The sequence below is a fragment of the Oncorhynchus mykiss genome, chromosome 17 (genome assembly GCF_013265735.2).
Source record: "Oncorhynchus mykiss isolate Arlee chromosome 17, USDA_OmykA_1.1, whole genome shotgun sequence".
In the NCBI taxonomy this organism is placed as follows: domain Eukaryota; kingdom Metazoa; phylum Chordata; class Actinopteri; order Salmoniformes; family Salmonidae; genus Oncorhynchus; species Oncorhynchus mykiss.
In genome coordinates, this window is record NC_048581.1 from 94,418,133 (window position 1) to 94,434,888 (window position 16,756).

Genomic DNA, 16,756 nt, shown 5'->3' on the forward strand with positions numbered 1-16,756 from the left:
AGTTACAACTGGGACACATTCTCCCCTACTGCTCAGTTACAACTGGGACACATTCTCCCCTACTGCTCAGTTACCACTGGGACACATTCTCCCCTACTGCTCAGTTAACACTGGGACACATTCTCCCCTACTGCTCAGTTACAACTGGGACACATTATCCCCTACTGCTCAGTTACAACTGGGACACATTCTCCCCTACTGCTCAGTTACCACTGGGACACATTCTCCCCTACTGCTCAGTTACAACTGGGACACATTATCCCCTACTGCTCAGTTACCACTGGGACACATTCTCCCCTACTGCTCAGTTACAACTGGGACACATTATCCCCTACTGCTCAGTTACAACTGGGACACATTATCCCCTACTGCTCAGTTACAACTGGGACACATTCTCCCCTACTGCTCAGTTACAACTGGGACACATTATCCCCTACTGCTCAGTTACCACTGGGACACATTATCCCCTACTGCTCAGTTACAACTGGGACACATTATCCCCTACTGCTCAGTTACAACTGGGACACATTATCCCCTACTGCTCAGTTACAACTGGGACACATTCTCCCCTACTGCTCAGTTACAACTGGGACACATTATCCCCTACTGCTCAGTTACAACTGGGACACATTATCCCCTACTGCTCAGTTACAACTGGGACACATTCTCCCCTACTGCTCAGTTACAACTGGGACACATTCTCCCCTACTGCTCAGTTACAACTGGGACACATTCTCCCCTACTGCTCAGTTACCACTGGGACACATTATCCCCTACTGCTCAGTTACCACTGGGACACATTCTCCCCTACTGCTCAGGTACAGCTGGGACACATTTCCCCCTACTGCTCAGGTACAGCTGGGACACATTTCCCCCTACTGCTCAGTTACCGCTGAGACAAATTATCCCCTACTGCTCAGTTACCGCTGAGACACATTGTCAGAGACAGGACTTTCTGTGCTGTGAGGGTAGGCTATATGGTGTAACAACAGAATGTTGGATGGTTGCACTAAAAAGCATTGTACCAGACTAGCTGCATTGTGTTCTAAGATGTTAAACACCGACTAAACACTACTATGTGTTTCATTGTGTGCTTTATTAGTATGGTACTGTAACAGTAGTCTGTACTTTGTGAAGGGTATGGTACAGTATAGAGGTTGACCGATTATGATTTTTCAACACCGATACCGATTTATTGGAGGACCAAAAAAGCTGATATACGTATATGTATGTGTATATGAATGTGTGTGTATATGTGTGTGTGTATATATGTGTGTGTATATACGTGTATGTATATACGTATATATATGTATGTGTGTGTATGTATATATATATATATATATATATATGTATATATATATATATATATATATATATATATATATATATATGTATATATATATATGTATATATATATATATATATATATATATGTATATATATATATGTATATATATATGTATATATATATGTATATACGTATATATATATACATATATATATATATATATATATGTATATACATATATATATATATATATATGTATATACATATATATATACATATATATATGTATATATATATATGTATATATATATATGTATATACGTGTATATATATATATATATATATATTATATATATATATATATTTTATATATATATATATATATTATATATATAATATATATATATTATATATATATATATTATATATATATAATATATATATTATATATATATTATATTATATATATATTATAATATATATATATATATATATATATAATATATATATTATATATATATATATATATATATATATAATATATGTGTGTGTGTGTGTAATAATGACAATATTGAATTAACAATGAACACTTTTATTTTAACTTAATACATAAACAAATATTTAAACATGTTCAATTTGGTTTAAATAATGCAAAAACACAGTGTTGGAGAAGAAAGTAAAAGTGCAATATGTGCCATGTAAAAAAGCTAATGTTTAAGTTCCTTGCTCAGAACTTGAGAACATATGAAAGCTGGTGGTTCCTTTTAACATGAGACTTCAATATTCCCAGTTAAGAAGTTTTAGGTTGTAGTTATTATAGAAATTATGACGCGATAACTATTTCTCTCTCTACCATTTGTATTTCATATACCTTTTGACTACTGGATGTTCTTATAGGCACTTTAGTATTTCCAGCCTAATCTTGGGAGTTCATAGGCTTGAAGTCATACACAGCGCTGTGCTTCAAGCATTGCTAAGAGCTGCTGTTTGAATGAATGCTTACAAGCCTGCTGCTGCCTACTACCGCTCAGTCAGACCGCTCTATCAAATATTAAATCATAGACTTAATTATAATATAATAAACACACAGAAATACAAGCCATTGGTCATTAATATGGTCAAATCCGAAAGCTAACATTTCGGGGAAAAAATGCTTATTCTTTCAGAGAAATACGGAACCGTTCTGTATTTTATCGAATGGGTTTAGACCCTAAGTCTAAACATTGCTGTTACATTGCACAACCTTCAATGTTATGTAATAATTATGTAAAATTCTGGCAAATTAATTACAGGCTTTGTTAGGAATAAATGGCCTTTCAACAGTTCGTAACAAGCCAGGCGGCCCAAACTGCTGCATATACCCTGACTCTGCTTGCACTGAACGCAAGAGATGTGACACAATTTCCCTAGTCAATATTGCCTGCTAACATGCATTTATTTTAAAACCTCTTAGAGAGGAGATCCCGCTAGCGGGATCAAATTCGACAACATCCGGTGAAATCGGAGTGCGCCAAATTCAAAATACAAAATCGTAATATTACACATTCATGAAAATACAAGTGTCATACATGATTATTAAGCTTAGAATCTTGGTAATCGAACTGCGTTGTCAGATTTCAAAAAGGCTTCATGGCGAAAGCATAGCATTCGATTGTCTGAGGACAGTGCCCCACAACAACATTCTTTTCAAATGAGCACAGGCGACACCAAATAGCAATAAAATGAATTACTTACTTTTGAAGAGCATCCTCTGTTTGCAATCCCAGGGGTCCCAGCTACACAATGAATGGTTGTTTTGTTCGATAAAGTCCTTCTTTATATCCCAAAAACGCTGTTTAGTTGGCGCCATTGAATACAATAATCCAGTCCTTCAACATGCATACAAAGGATTCCAAAAAGGTTCTGAGTCAATGTTTTTTTAATTAATCCTCATGTTGTCTAATATCTAAATAAATGATCATATTTCAGACGGATATTACCATGTTCAATAGCAAAAAAAGAACAAAGAGCGCGCCCACGTTCACGCGCGCAAAAAGACTTGGAACGACTACAAATAGTTCTTCATTTAAAAAAGAAAGAAACAAGCCTAAAACCTTGTATAAAGACTGTTGACATCTACTGGAAGCCAAAGGAACTGCAATCTGGGAGGTGGAAATTAGATCTTTCAATAGCATTGCATTGGAAGTCATTCTGAGCTCCCAAAAAAATTATTCCTGATCGATTTTCCTCTGGTTTTTGCCTGCAATATCAGTTCTGTTATACTCCCAGACATTATTTTAACAGTTTTAGAAACTTTAGAGTGTTTTCTATCCAATTCTATCCAATGTCCTAGCTTCTGGGCCTGAGTAACAGGCAGTTTACTTTGGGCAGTCAGACAGGCGGAAATTCAGGAAACTAGCCTTACTCGCAGAGGTTAACTACATATGCAGGTAAACAAAAAATATACTCCTGTGTATTGATTTTAAGGAAGGCATTGATGTTTATGGTTACATTTGTGCAACGATTGTGCTTTTTTCGCGAATGTGCTTTTGTTAAATCATCACTCGTTTGGCGAAGTTGAAGTAGGCTGTGATTCGACGATAAATTAACAGGTACCGCATTAACGACAATCTCGTTAACCTAGTAATATCATCAACCATGTGTAGTTAACTAGTAATTATGTGAAGATTGATTGTTTTTTTTTTGTAAGATAAGTTTAATGCTAGCTAGCAACTTACCTTGGCTCATTGCAGCCACAAGGTCCTTTTGACGCTGCACTCGCGTAACAGGTGGTCAACCTGCCACACAGTCTCCTCGTGGATTGCAATGTAATTGGCCATAACCGGTGTCCAAAAAGGCTGATTACGAATTGTTATGAAATCAGCCCTAATTAATCGGCTGACCTCTGGTACGGTAGGTTAGGGTTGTATATGGCACGGTAGCGTAGTGTGAAGGGTACGGTAGTGTTGTGTGAATGGTATGGTAGGGTTGTGTGAAGGGCAGGGTACGGTAGGGTACTGTAATGTGCAGGGTATGGTAGTGTGAAGGGTAGGGTACAGTAGTGTGAAGGGTATGGTAACAGTAGTGTGTTCTCGTTGTTTCAGAGAGAAGACATGGACAAGCTTCAGGCTTACTCACGAGGAACTAAAGACGCTCAGAAGAAAATGGACAAGCTGACGTAAGTGTTGAGCGAGTGAAGGAGAGGATGCCACAAGACTATTGAGATGCAGCCCTGGAAGATGAAACGATCTGTAGTGCATTAGACTATTGAGATGCAGCCCTGGAAGATGAAACGATCTGTAGTGCATTAGACTATTGAGATGCAGCCCTGGAAGATGAAACGATCTGTTGTACTTCTGACCTCTGACTCCTCTCTCCAGTACCATCCCCCCAGAGCAGCAGGCTGAAGCGAGGGAATTGGACTCTGCTCTGTCTGACCTGCAGACCAACACCATGCACCAATACCAGGAAGTGGTAGGTACTGTACAGTACTCCACCAGGTCATATTCATTAGGTACCATACAGAACAAAAGACAACTGGGGAGGGACTGTGGACTTGTTCAAGAAGAAACCTTTATGTTTTGTTTCAGAATGCTATCAATGAGAATATTGCAGAGTGGAAAACGGAGATGGCAGAGAAGTCCCAAAAATTGGTACGTTATGATCAAGCTGAAGAATGCTTTGAAATGTTAAAATGATTATCCTACGACTAAAATGTGTGTCTGTCAGACCCAGTTGAAGGTTGATGTGGCCACTCTAAAGGAGAACATTGGTAAGCTAAAGTCTCAGATCGTTGAGTCTCCTGAAGAGATGAAGATTCAGATGGAGAAGATGAAGGAAAATGTGAAGAACATCAAGCTGGCCATCGAGACGGCAGACGAGCGTCTGGTAGGGCTGCAGAGTAATGTCCAGGGTGTGACTCACAGCGAGGCTGACATCCAGCTGATATTTAAACTACTGCAGGACCTCCAGAGCTCCATGAACAAGACCCAACAGCACCAGGAAGAGGTTAGTACTGTTGTTGTTGTTAGACCCAACAGCACCAGGAAGAGGTTAGTACTGTTGTTGTTGTTAGACCCAACAGCACCAGGAAGAGGTTAGTACTGTTGTTGTTGTTAGACCCAACAGCACCAGCAAGAGGTTAGTACTGTTGTTGTTGTTAGACCCAACAGCACCAGGAAGAGGTTAGTACTGTTGTTGTTGTTGTTAGACCCAACAGCACCAGGAAGAGGTTAGAACTGTTGTTGTTAGACCCAACAGCACCAGGAAGAGGTTAGTACTGTTGTTGTTGTTGTTAGACCCAACAGCACCAGGAAGAGGTTAGTACTGTTGTTGTTGTTAGACCCAACAGCACCAGGAAGAGGTTAGTACTGTTGTTGTTAGACCCAACAGCACCAGGAAGAGGTTAGTACTGTTGTTGTTAGACCCAACAGCACCAGGAAGAGGTTAGTACTGTTGTTGTTAGACCCAACAGCACCAGGAAGAGGTTAGTACTGTTGTTGTTGTTGTTAGACCCAACTACACCAGGAAGAGGTTAGAACTGTTGTTGTTAGACCCAACAGCACCAGGAAGAGGTTAGTACTGTTGTTGTTAGACCCAACAGCACCAGGAAGAGGTTAGTTCTGTTGTTGTTGTTGTTAGACCCAACAGCACCAGGAAGAGGTTAGTACTGTTGTTGTTGTTAGACCCAATTGCACCAGCAAGAGGTTAGTACTGTTGTTGTTGTTAGACCCAACAGCACCAAGAAGAGGTTAGTACTGTTGTTGTTGTTGTTAGACCCAACTTCACCAGGAAGAGGTTAGTACTGTTGTTGTTAGACCCAACAGCACCAGGAAGAGGTTAGTACTGTTGTTGTTGTTGTTAGACCCAACAGCACCAGGAAGAGGTTAGTACTGTTGTTGTTAGACCCAATTGCACCAGCAAGAGGTTAGTACTGTTGTTAGACCCAACAGCACCAGGAAGAGGTTAGTACTGTTGTTGATGTTAGACCAAACAGCACCAGGTAGAGGTTAGTACTGTTGTTGTTGTTAGACCCAACAGCACCAGGTAGAGGTTAGTACTGTTGTTGTTGTTAGACCCAACAGCACCAGGTAGAGGTTAGTACTGTTGTTGTTAGATCCAACAGCACCAGGAAGAGGTTAGTACTGTTGTTGTTGTTGTTGTTAGACACAACAGCATCAGGAAGAGGTTAGTACTGTTGTTGTTGTTAGACCCAACAGCACCAGGAAGAGGTTAGTACTGTTGTTGTTGTTAGACCCAACAGCACCAGGAAGAGGTTAGTACTGTTGTTGTTGTTAGACCCAACAGCACCAGGAAGAGGTTAGTACTGTTGTTGTTGTTAGACCCAACAGCACCAAGAAGAGGTTAGTACTGTTGTTGTTGTTGTTAGACCCAACTTCACCAGGAAGAGGTTAGAACTGTTGTTGTTAGACCCAACAGCATCAGGAAGAGGTTAGTACTGTTGTTGTTGTTAGACCCAACAGCACCAAGAAGAGGTTAGTACTGTTGTTGTTGTTGTTAGACCCAACTTCACCAGGAAGAGGTTAGTACTGTTGTTGTTAGACCCAACAGCACCAGGAAGAGGTTAGTACTGTTGTTGTTAGACCCAATTGCACCAGCAAGAGGTTAGTACTGTTGTTAGACCCAACAGCACCAGGAAGAGGTTAGTACTGTTGTTGATGTTAGACCAAACAGCACCAGGTAGAGGTTAGTACTGTTGTTGTTGTTAGATCCAACAGCACCAGGAAGAGGTTAGTACTGTTGTTGCTGTTGTTAGACCCAACTTCACCAGGAAGAGGTTAGAACTGTTGTTGTTAGACCCAACAGCACCAGGAAGAGGTTAGTACTGTTGTTGTTAGACCCAACAGCACCAGGAAGAGGTTAGTACTGTTGTTGTTGTTGTTGTTAGACCCAACTTCACCAGGAAGAGGTTAGTACTGTTGTTGTTAGACCCAACAGCACCAGGAAGAGGTTGGTACTGTTGTTGTTGTTAGACCCAACAGCACCAGGAAAAGGTTAGTACTGTTGTTAGACCCAACAGCTCCAGTACCGCTGTGTACTGTGTTACTGTCCTACTGTGTTACTGTCCTACTGTGTTACTGCTTTACTGTCCTACTGTGTTACTGTCCTACTTGGACCTCAAATGTAATGCTTTTGCCGTCTGAGGTGCAATAGGCTAAGGTGTGTGTGTGTGTGGGTGTGTGTGTGTAGGCCCAGGCTCTGGTGTGTGTGTATGAGGCACAGCAGAAGGAACTGAAGAACCATAGTGTGGAGGAGGGCCAGCTGAAGAGATCTTTAGGGATGAAGATGGACAAGGAGTCCAAACAACATATGCGACGACAGAAGAAGAAGGAGATTAAGGATCAATACATTGAGGATGTACTGGGGTATGAGAGGGGAACGAGTAGGGGAGGAGAAGCGTAGATGAGGGGAGGAGAAGCGTAGATGAGGGGAGGAGAAGAGTAGATGAGGGGAGTAGATGAGGGGAGGAGAAGAGTAGATGAGGGGAGGAGAAGAGTAGATGAGGGGAGGAGAAGAGTAGATGAGGGGAGGAGAAGAGTAGATGAGGGGAGTAGATGAGTGGAGGAGAAGAGAAAAGTGTAGGGAGGGGAGGAGAAGAGTGGGGAGGAGAAGAGAAGAGTGGGGAGGAGAAGACTAGGCGGGAGGAGAGGAGTGGGGAGGGGAGGAGAAGTGTAGGGAGGGGAAGAGTAGAGAGGGGAGGAGAAGACTAGGGTGGAGGAGAAGACTAGGGAGGGGAGGAGTAGGGGGAGGGGAGGAGAAGAGTAGGGGGAGGGGAGGAGAAGAGTAGGGGGAGGAGAAGAGTAGGGGGAGGGGAGGAGAAGAGTAGGGAGGGGAGGAGAAGAGTAGGGAGGGGAAGAGTAGGGAGGGGAGGAGAAGACTAAGGGGGAGAGGAGTAGGGAGGGGAGGAGAAGACTAGGGGGGAGGAGTGGGGGGGGGAGAAGAGTAGAGAGGGAGGAGTGGGGGGGGGGAGAAGAGTAGAGAGGGAGGAGTGGGGGGGGAGAAGAGTAGAGAGGAGTAGGGGGGGGGAGAAGAGTAGAGAGGAGGAGGGAGGGGAGGAGAGGAGTGGGGAGTAGGGGGAAGGGGGGGGGGAGAAGAGTAGGGGGAGGAGAAGGGGAGGGGAGTGGAAGAGTGGGGAGGGGAGGGGAAGAGTAGGGAGGGGAGCGGAGGGGAAGAGTAGAGAGGGGAGGAGAAGACTAAGGGGGAGAGGAGTAGGGAGGGGAGGAGAAGACTAGGGGGGGGGGGGAGTAGAGAGGGGGGGAGAAGAGTAGGGGGAGGAGAAGGGGAGGGGAGTGGAAGAGTGGGGAGGGGGGGGAGAGTAGAGAGGGGAGGAGAAGAGTAGGGGAAGGGGAGGAGAAGAGTAGGGGGAGGGGAAGAGTAGGGAGGGGAGGAGAAGAGTAGGGAGGGGAAGAGTAGAGAGGGGAGGAGAAGACTAAGGGGGAGAGGAGTAGACTAGGGGGAGGAGGGGGGGGAAGAGTAGAGGGGAGGAGAAGAGTAGGGAGGGAGGGGAGGAAAAGAGTAGGGAGGGGAGGAGAAGAGAAGAGTAGGGAGGAGGAGAGGGGAGGAGAAGAGTAGGGAGGGGAAGAGTAGAGGGGAGGAGAAGAGTAGGGGGAGGGGAGGAGAAGAGTAGAGGAGAAGAGTAGAGAGGGGAGGGGAGGAGAAGAGTAGGGAGGGGAGGAATAGGGATGGGAGGAGAAGTGAAGTAGAGAGGGGAGGAGAAGTGTGGGGGGAGGAGAAGAGTAGGGGGAGGGGAGGATGAGAGAGGAGGTGAGTTGGGATGGGATGGGAGGAGAAGAGTAGGGATGGGAGGAGAAGAGTAGGGAGGGGAGGAGAACAGAAGAGAAGAGTAGGGAGGGGAGGAGAAGAGTAGGGAGGGGAGGAGAAGAGTAGAGAAGGGAGGGGAGGAGGAGAGAAGTGTGGGGAGGAGAAGAGTAGGGGGAGGGGAGGATGAGAGAGGAGGTGAGTTGGGATGGGATGGGAGGAGAAGAGTAGGGATGGGAGGAGAAGAGTAGGGAGGGGAGGAGAACAGAAGAGAAGAGTAGGGAGGGGAGGAGAAGAGTAGGGAGGGGAGGAGAAGAGTAGAGAAGGGAGGGGAGGAGAAGGGAAGTGTGGGGAGGAGAGGAGAATAGTAGGGAGGGGAGGAGAAGGGAAGAGAATAGTAGGGAGGGGAGGAGAAGAGTAGGGAGGGGAAGAGAAGAGTAGGGAGGAGTATGCTTAAATGAAATATGTGTGTCTCTATAGTCAGTGTGACAATGTTCACCAGAAGAGGGAGCAGATAGCGGACCAGATCCAGGAGAGAGACAGAGATTCTCAACACCTCCGCAGTCAGATGACCAACCTGAGGGACACCTGCAGTCAGGAGACTGAGAAAGCACAGGTAACACACCACAGGCACAACATAAATGTCTAGATGACCAACCTGAGGAACACCCGCAGGCAGTCAGGAGACGGCGAGAGCTCAGGTACTGTATATCTACACACCTTACATGTATAATATCTATAGTGTGAGGTATGTAGTTAAACAGTGTAATATATATATATACATACATACACACACACACACACACACACACACACAGTGCCTTGTGAAAGTATTCGGCCCCCTTGAACTTTGCGACCTTTTGCCACATTTCAGGCTTCAAACATAAAGATATAAAACTATTTTTTTGTGAAGAATCAACAACAAGTGGGACACAATCATGAAGTGGAACGACATTTATTGGATATTTCAAACTTTTTTAACAAATCAAAAACTGGGCGTGCAAAATTATTCAGCCCCCTTAAGTTAATACTTTGTAGCGCCACCTTTTCCTGCGATTACAGCTGTAAGTCGCTTGGGGTATGTCTCTATCAGTTTTGCACATCGAGAGACTGACATTTTTTCCCATTCCTCCTTGCAAAACAGCTCGAGCTCTGAGGTTGGATGGAGAGCATTTGTGAACAGCAGTTTTCAGTTCTTTCCACAGATTCTCGATTGGATTCAGGTCTGGACTTTGACTTGGCCATTCTAACACCTGGATATGTTTATTTTTGAACCATTCCATTGTAGATTTTGCTTTGTGTTTTGGATCATTGTCTTGTTGGAAGACAAAATTCCGTCCCAGTCTCAGGTCTTTTGCAGACTCCATCAGGTTTTCTTCCAGAATGGTCCTGTATTTGGCTTCATCCATCTTCCCATCAATTTTAACCATCTTCCCTGTCCCTGCTGAAGAAAAGCAGGCCCAAACCATGATGCTGCCACCACCATGTTTGACAGTGGGGATGGTGTGTTCAGTGTGATGAGCTGTGTTGCTTTTACGCCAAACATAACGTCTTGCATTGTTGCCAAAAAGTTCAATTTTGGTTTCATCTGACCAGAGCACCTTCTTCCACATGTTTGGTGTGTCTCCCAGGTGGCTTGTGGCAAACTTTAAACGACACTTTTTATGGATATCTTTAAGAAATGGCTTTCTTCTTGCCACTCTTCCATAAAGGCCAGATTTGTGCAATATACGACTGATTGTTGTCCTATGGACAGAGTCTCCCACCTCAGCTGTAGATCTCTGCAGTTCATCCAGAGTGATCATGGGCCTCTTGGCTGCATCTCTGATCAGTCTTCTCCTTGTATGAGCTGAAAGTTTAGAGGGATGGGCAGGTCTTGGTAGATTTGCAGTGGTCTGATACTCCTTCCATTTCAATATTATCGCTTGCACAGTGCTCCTTGGGATGTTTAAAGCTTGGGAAATCTTTTTGTATCCAAATCCGGCTTTAAACTTCTTCACAACAGTATCTCGGACCTGCCTGGTGTGTTCCTTGTTCTTCATGATGCTCTCTGCGCTTTTAACGGACCTCTGAGACTATCACAGTGCAGGTGCATTTATACGGAGACTTGATTACACACAGGTGGATTGTATTTATCATCATTAGTCATTTAGGTTAACATTGGATCATTCAGAGATCCTCACTGAACTTCTGGAGAGAGTTTGCTGCACTGAAAGTAAATGGGCTGAATAATTTTGCACGCCCAATTTTTCAGTTTTTGATTTGTTAAAAAAGTTTGAAATATCCAATAAATGTCGTTCCACTTCATGATTGTGTCCCACTTGTTGTTGCTTCTTCACAAAAAAAATACAGTTTTATATCTTTATGTTTGAAGCCTGAAATGTGGCAAAAGGTCGCAAAGTTCAAGGGGGCCGAATACTTTCGCAAGGCACTGTATATAGTGTAATATATATAGTGTATCTACACACCTTACAGGTTGGCAGGTCTGAATATGAATGCATTTTGCAACACAATTTTAAGTCCAAGTACACTGGTGGAATATCAACCTTGACACTGAACCAATCACCTTTTCATATTTCTCTATATGGCCACCAGGACCTGTTTGATCGTCTGCTGGCAGCTCTGGATCACTTCCATAAACGCATACAGAACCACGTCGTCGAAGGCAACAACGACATCGTCAAGATGACTGCTAACTTCTGACCCAGTGTAGTTGACTTCTCCACATCTCTGTCATTAGTTTAGCTCTGCTAACTTCTAACCCAGTGTAGTTGACTTCTCCACATCTCTGTCATTAGTTTAGCTCAGCTAACTTCTAACCCAGTGTAGTTGACTTCTCCACATCTCTGTCATTAGTTTAGCTCTGCTAACTTCTAACCCAGTGTAGTTGACTTCTCCACATCTCTGTCATTAGTTTAGCTCAGCTAACTTCTAACCCAGTGTAGTTGACTTCTCCACATCCCTGTCATTAGTTTAGCTCTGCTAACTTCTGACCCAGTGTAGTTGACTTCTCCACATCTGTCATTAGTTTAGCTCAGCTAACTTCTAACCCAGTGTAGTTGACTTCTCCACATCTCTGTCATTAGTTTAGCTCAGCTAACTTCTGACCCAGTGTAGTTGACTTCTCCACATCTGTCATTAGTTTAGCTATGCTAACTTCTAACCCAGTGTAGTTGACTCCTCTCCATGTCTTATTTTGGTAACATACAAACATGCAACTTTTATTTGTGAATAAAAATATCTATTCTCACTCTGCGGCGTCACCATCTGTTAATGTTTATTCATGTGACCACTTTTCAATTTTGTATATTAAACAAAACAATTGAATAGCATGACTATATAATTAGATGGTGCCGGAGGAGATAGCTGCTGTTTTACGGTCTCCAAACCAATTGTGCTATTGTGTTTTTTTGTGTAATTTGTAACTTGTGTGCATTACTAGGACCTGAGAGGGTGGTACCCTCTCAGGTCCTGGAGCCGTACCGCCCTGTCAGGTCCTGGAACCTGAAAAGGGAGATATGGAGAACTAAAAGAGGGAAGTGGGAGTTTTAATTATTTTGCTAATAATGTGGTGTGCCCTACCTGCCCTGAATGACTGGTCGCCACAGCTGTTACCTGTTTTGGTTTCAAACCGTCCAGTTGGTGGCGGCAAAACACTTTGTTTTAGTGTAGCCCGCCATAAAACCCACAGAAAAAGAAGAAGCAGCAGCAGAATCTTCCTGTTTTTGTGGTTTTATTTTGAGATTTGCTCCCTGCAATTATGTGTTTGTCCAGTTTTGAGGTGCGTCTGTGCAAACTGGTGAGACATGAGAACACCTTTACAACTCTTCGATGCGGTCATATTCTGACAAGCAGCATCAAAAGACAACAGCTGGAGGGATATGTCACAGATCTCATCAAATCAAAATCAATTTATATAGCCCTTCTTACATCAGCTGATATCTCAAAGGGCTGTACAGAAACCCAGCCTAAAATCCCAAACAGCAAGCGATGCAGGTGTAGAAGCACGGTGGCTAGGAAACACTCCCTAGAAAGGCCAAAACCTAGGAAGAAACCTAGAGAGGAACCAGGTTATGAGGGGTGGCCAGTCACATTCTGGCTGTGCCGGGTGGAAATTAGAACACGGCCAAGATGTTCAAATGTTCATTGATGACCAGCAGGGTCAAATAATAATCACAGTAGTTGTCGAGGGTGAAACCGGAGTAAATGTCAGTTGGCTTTTCATAGGCGATTATTATACCGCTCCTGCTGTCTCTAGAGGGTTGAAAACAGCAGGTCTGGGACAGGTAGCACATCCGGTGAACATGAAATTTGAACACCGATATCAAAGAAATATTGAGAAAGATTTGGATTTGGGGCCGGTGTGTTCTCAATCTGAAATGGGTGAAGGAGAAGAGTGGGGCCGCAGTGTGTGTTTGTGGTCTTACGTTCAGCTGACCTACTTTTCTGGAAAGAAGAAATTCTGAGTGGGAAATTTTCAGTGCCTGTGTTGTGTCAAATCATACATATTAGCAGGGCTAGTTCAAACATCTGAAAACAGGCACTGTGGTGTTATAATGATTAGCAGATGTTTATGAAATCAGTTATTTTGGGTAAACATTTTAGCTCAACGTAGACCATGGAGATGTTTTAAGATTGCTCACCTCCCCGGCCCCTCTCCAAAGCCCAGGCCCTTCTCACCAACACCCAACCCACAGTCCAGGCGAACCCGTGCTCCCTGCCCTGCAACTCCATCAACCTCTGACCCATCTCCCCAACACAGCCACAATGACCGGAAGAGGAAGACAGCTGAGGATCCTTTGGACACTGCAGCAGGAGTTACAGAAACAGCAGCAGCGTCCAGCTAAGGCTACGACAATTTTCACAGAACCACTTGTTGCAATTTCGATGAGGCTCTCTTGTTCAGATATCGGTAAGTGGACTGGAGGCAGATCATGAAAGGGATAACAAATCCAGTTGTTTGTGTCATCCGTTTTGGGAAAGTACCTGCGTAACTGAGCGCCCAACTCACTCAGGTGCTTCACTACATCACATGACATTGTCCATAAGCTCGAGTTCATTTGCACATAAAAAATCACACTGATGGAAAGATCTGTGTGTTGTCCTTGTTATTTAAAAAAAATATATTTAACCTTTATTTAACCAGGTAGGCAAGTTGAGAACAAGTTCTCATTTACAATTGCGACCTGGCCAAGATAAAGCAAAGCAGTTCGACACATACAACGACACAGAGTTACACATGGAGTAAAACAAACATACAGTCAATAATACAGTATAAACAAGTCTATATACGATGAGAGCAAATGAGTAAAGGCAAAAAAAGGCCATGGTGGCAAAGTAAATACAATATAGCAAGTAAAACACTGGAATGGTAGATTTTCAGTGGAAGAATGTGCAAAGTAGAAATAAAAATAATGGGGTGCAAAGGAGCAAAATAAATACAGTAGGGAAAGAGGTAGTTGTTTGGGCTAAATTATAGGTGGGCTATGTACAGGTGCAGTAATATGTGAGCTGCTCTGACAGTTGGTGCTTAAAGCTAGTGAGGGAGATACGTGTTTCCAGTTTCAGAGATTTTTGCAGTTCGTTCCAGTCATTGGCAGCAGAGAACTGGAAGGAGATGCAGCCAAAGAAATAATTGGTTTTGTGGGTGACTAGAGAGATATACCTGCTGGAGCGCGTGCTCCAGATGGGTGCTGCTATGGTGACCAGCGAGCTGAGATAAGGGGGGACTTTACCTAGCAGGGTCTTGTAGATGACATGGAGCCAGTGGATTTGGCGAGGAGTATGAAGCGAGGGCCAGCCAACGAGAGTGTACAGGTCGCAATGGTGGGTAGTATATGGGGCTTTGGTGACAAAACGGATTGCACTGTGATAGACTGCATCCAATTTGTTGAGTAGGGTATTGGAGGCTATTTTGTAAATGACATCGCCGAAGTCGAGGATTGGTAGGATGGTCAGTTTTACAAGGGTATGTTTGGCAGCATGAGTGAAGGATGCTCTTTTGCGAAATAGGAAGCCAATTCTAGATGTAACTTTGGATTGGAGATGTTTGATGTGGGTCTGGAAGGAGAGTTTACAGTCTAACCAGACACCTAGGTATTTGTAGTTGTCCACGTATTCTAAGTCGGAGCCGTCCAGAGTAGTGATGTTGGACAGGCGGGCAGGTGCAGGCAGCGGTCGGTTGAAAAGCATGTATTTAATTTTACTTATATTTAAGAGCAATTGGAGGCCACGGAAGGAGAGTTGTATGGCATTGAAGCTTGCCTGCAATGCAGACAGAGAAGAGTTTGAACTTTTTAATCATAGCCTCAATTTTGTCCCGCACATTGAATATAGTTGCGGAGAGTCCCTGTAATCCTAGATTCAGAACATTCAGGCGAGAAAAAACATCACCCAGACAGGCCAGACAAGTGAAAATTATGGTCAGGAAAGAAAACTTTAAGCTCGTCTCTCAATTAATCAATTAAAAAAAACGTTTCAATACTTTGCCCCTTGATAACCAGCACAGAAAGTACACGAGAGTTCAGGGGCTTCGCTTTAACAAAGTTAACCATTTTCACTGTAGTGTCCAAAACGTCTTTCAAGCTGTCAGGCATTCCCTTGGTAGCAAGAACCTCTCGGTGGACGCTGCAGTGTACCCAAGAGCCTCTCAGTGGATGCTGTAGTGTACCCAAGAACCTCTCGGTGGATGCTGCAGTGTACCCAAGAGCCTCTCGGTGGATGCTGCAGTGTACCCAAGAACCTCTCGGTGGATGCTGCAGTGTACCCAAGAGCCTCTCGTGGATGCTGCAGTTTACTCAAGAGCCTCTAGGTGGATGCTGCAGTCTACCCAAGAGCCTCTAGGTGGATGCTGCAGTCTACCCAAGAGCCTCTAGGTGGATGCTGCAGTCTACCCAAGAGCCCCTCGGTGGATGCTGCAGTCTACCCAAGAACCTCTCGGTGGATGCTGCAGTGACCCAAGAACCTCTCGGTGGATGCTGCAGTGTACCCAAGAGCCTCTCGGTGGATGCTGCAGTGACCCAAGAACCTCTCGGTGGATGCTGCAGTGTACCCAAGAGCCTCTCGGTGGATGCTGAAGTGACCCAAGAACCTCTCGGTGGATGCTGCAGTGACCCAAGAACCTCTCGGTGGATGCTGCAGTTTACCCAAGAGCCTCTCGGTGGATGCTGCAGTCTACTCAAGAGCCTCTCGGTGGATGCTGCAGTCTACCCAAGAACCTCTCGGTGGATGCTGCAGTCTACCCAAGAACCTCTAGGTGGATGCTGCAGTTTACCTAAAAGCCTCTAGGTGGATGCTGCAGTCTACCCAAGAGCCTCTCGGTGGATGCTGCAGTTTACCCAAGAGCCTCTAGGTGGATGCTGCAGTCTACCCAAGAGCCTCTAGGTGGATGCTGCAGTTTACCCAAGAGCCTCTAGGTGGATGCTGCAGTCTACCCAAGAGCCTCTAGGTGGATGCTGCAGTTTACCCAAGAGCCTCTAGGAGGATGCTGCAGTGTACCCAAGAGCCTCTAGGTGGATGCTGTAGTGTACCCAAGAACCTCTCGGTGGATGCTGCAGTGTACTGTTAAGGGAATTTTTATCAATAATGACTATGTATACATTTCAATCAGGACTGACTAATCAGAATACTATTATGTTACTGTATAGATGTATGAATTTTCTTTTAACCCTAGTACTGAAAAATGTGAAATGGTGTTTTATACATTGGATA

At 44.1% G+C, this 16,756-nt stretch overlaps 1 protein-coding gene across 2 annotated transcripts in view; it reads left to right on the forward strand.

The window, feature by feature from the left end:
- The window catches only part of nuf2 (UF2 component of NDC80 kinetochore complex), a 31,891-nt gene extending 19,590 nt beyond the window's left edge, over positions 1-12,301 (forward strand). For both annotated transcript variants that reach the window (XM_036951002.1, XM_036951001.1), the window contains exons 7-13: positions 4,372-4,445; positions 4,648-4,741; positions 4,858-4,920; positions 4,997-5,275; positions 7,478-7,653; positions 9,527-9,662; positions 11,642-12,301. In XM_036951002.1, coding sequence (XP_036806897.1) covers positions 4,372-4,445; positions 4,648-4,741; positions 4,858-4,920; positions 4,997-5,275; positions 7,478-7,653; positions 9,527-9,662; positions 11,642-11,749 — 930 coding nt within the window. In that variant the 3' untranslated portion in view covers positions 11,750-12,301. The remainder of the gene's footprint in view (positions 1-4,371; positions 4,446-4,647; positions 4,742-4,857; positions 4,921-4,996; positions 5,276-7,477; positions 7,654-9,526; positions 9,663-11,641) is intronic.
- Positions 12,302-16,756: the final 4,455 nt, after the last annotated feature.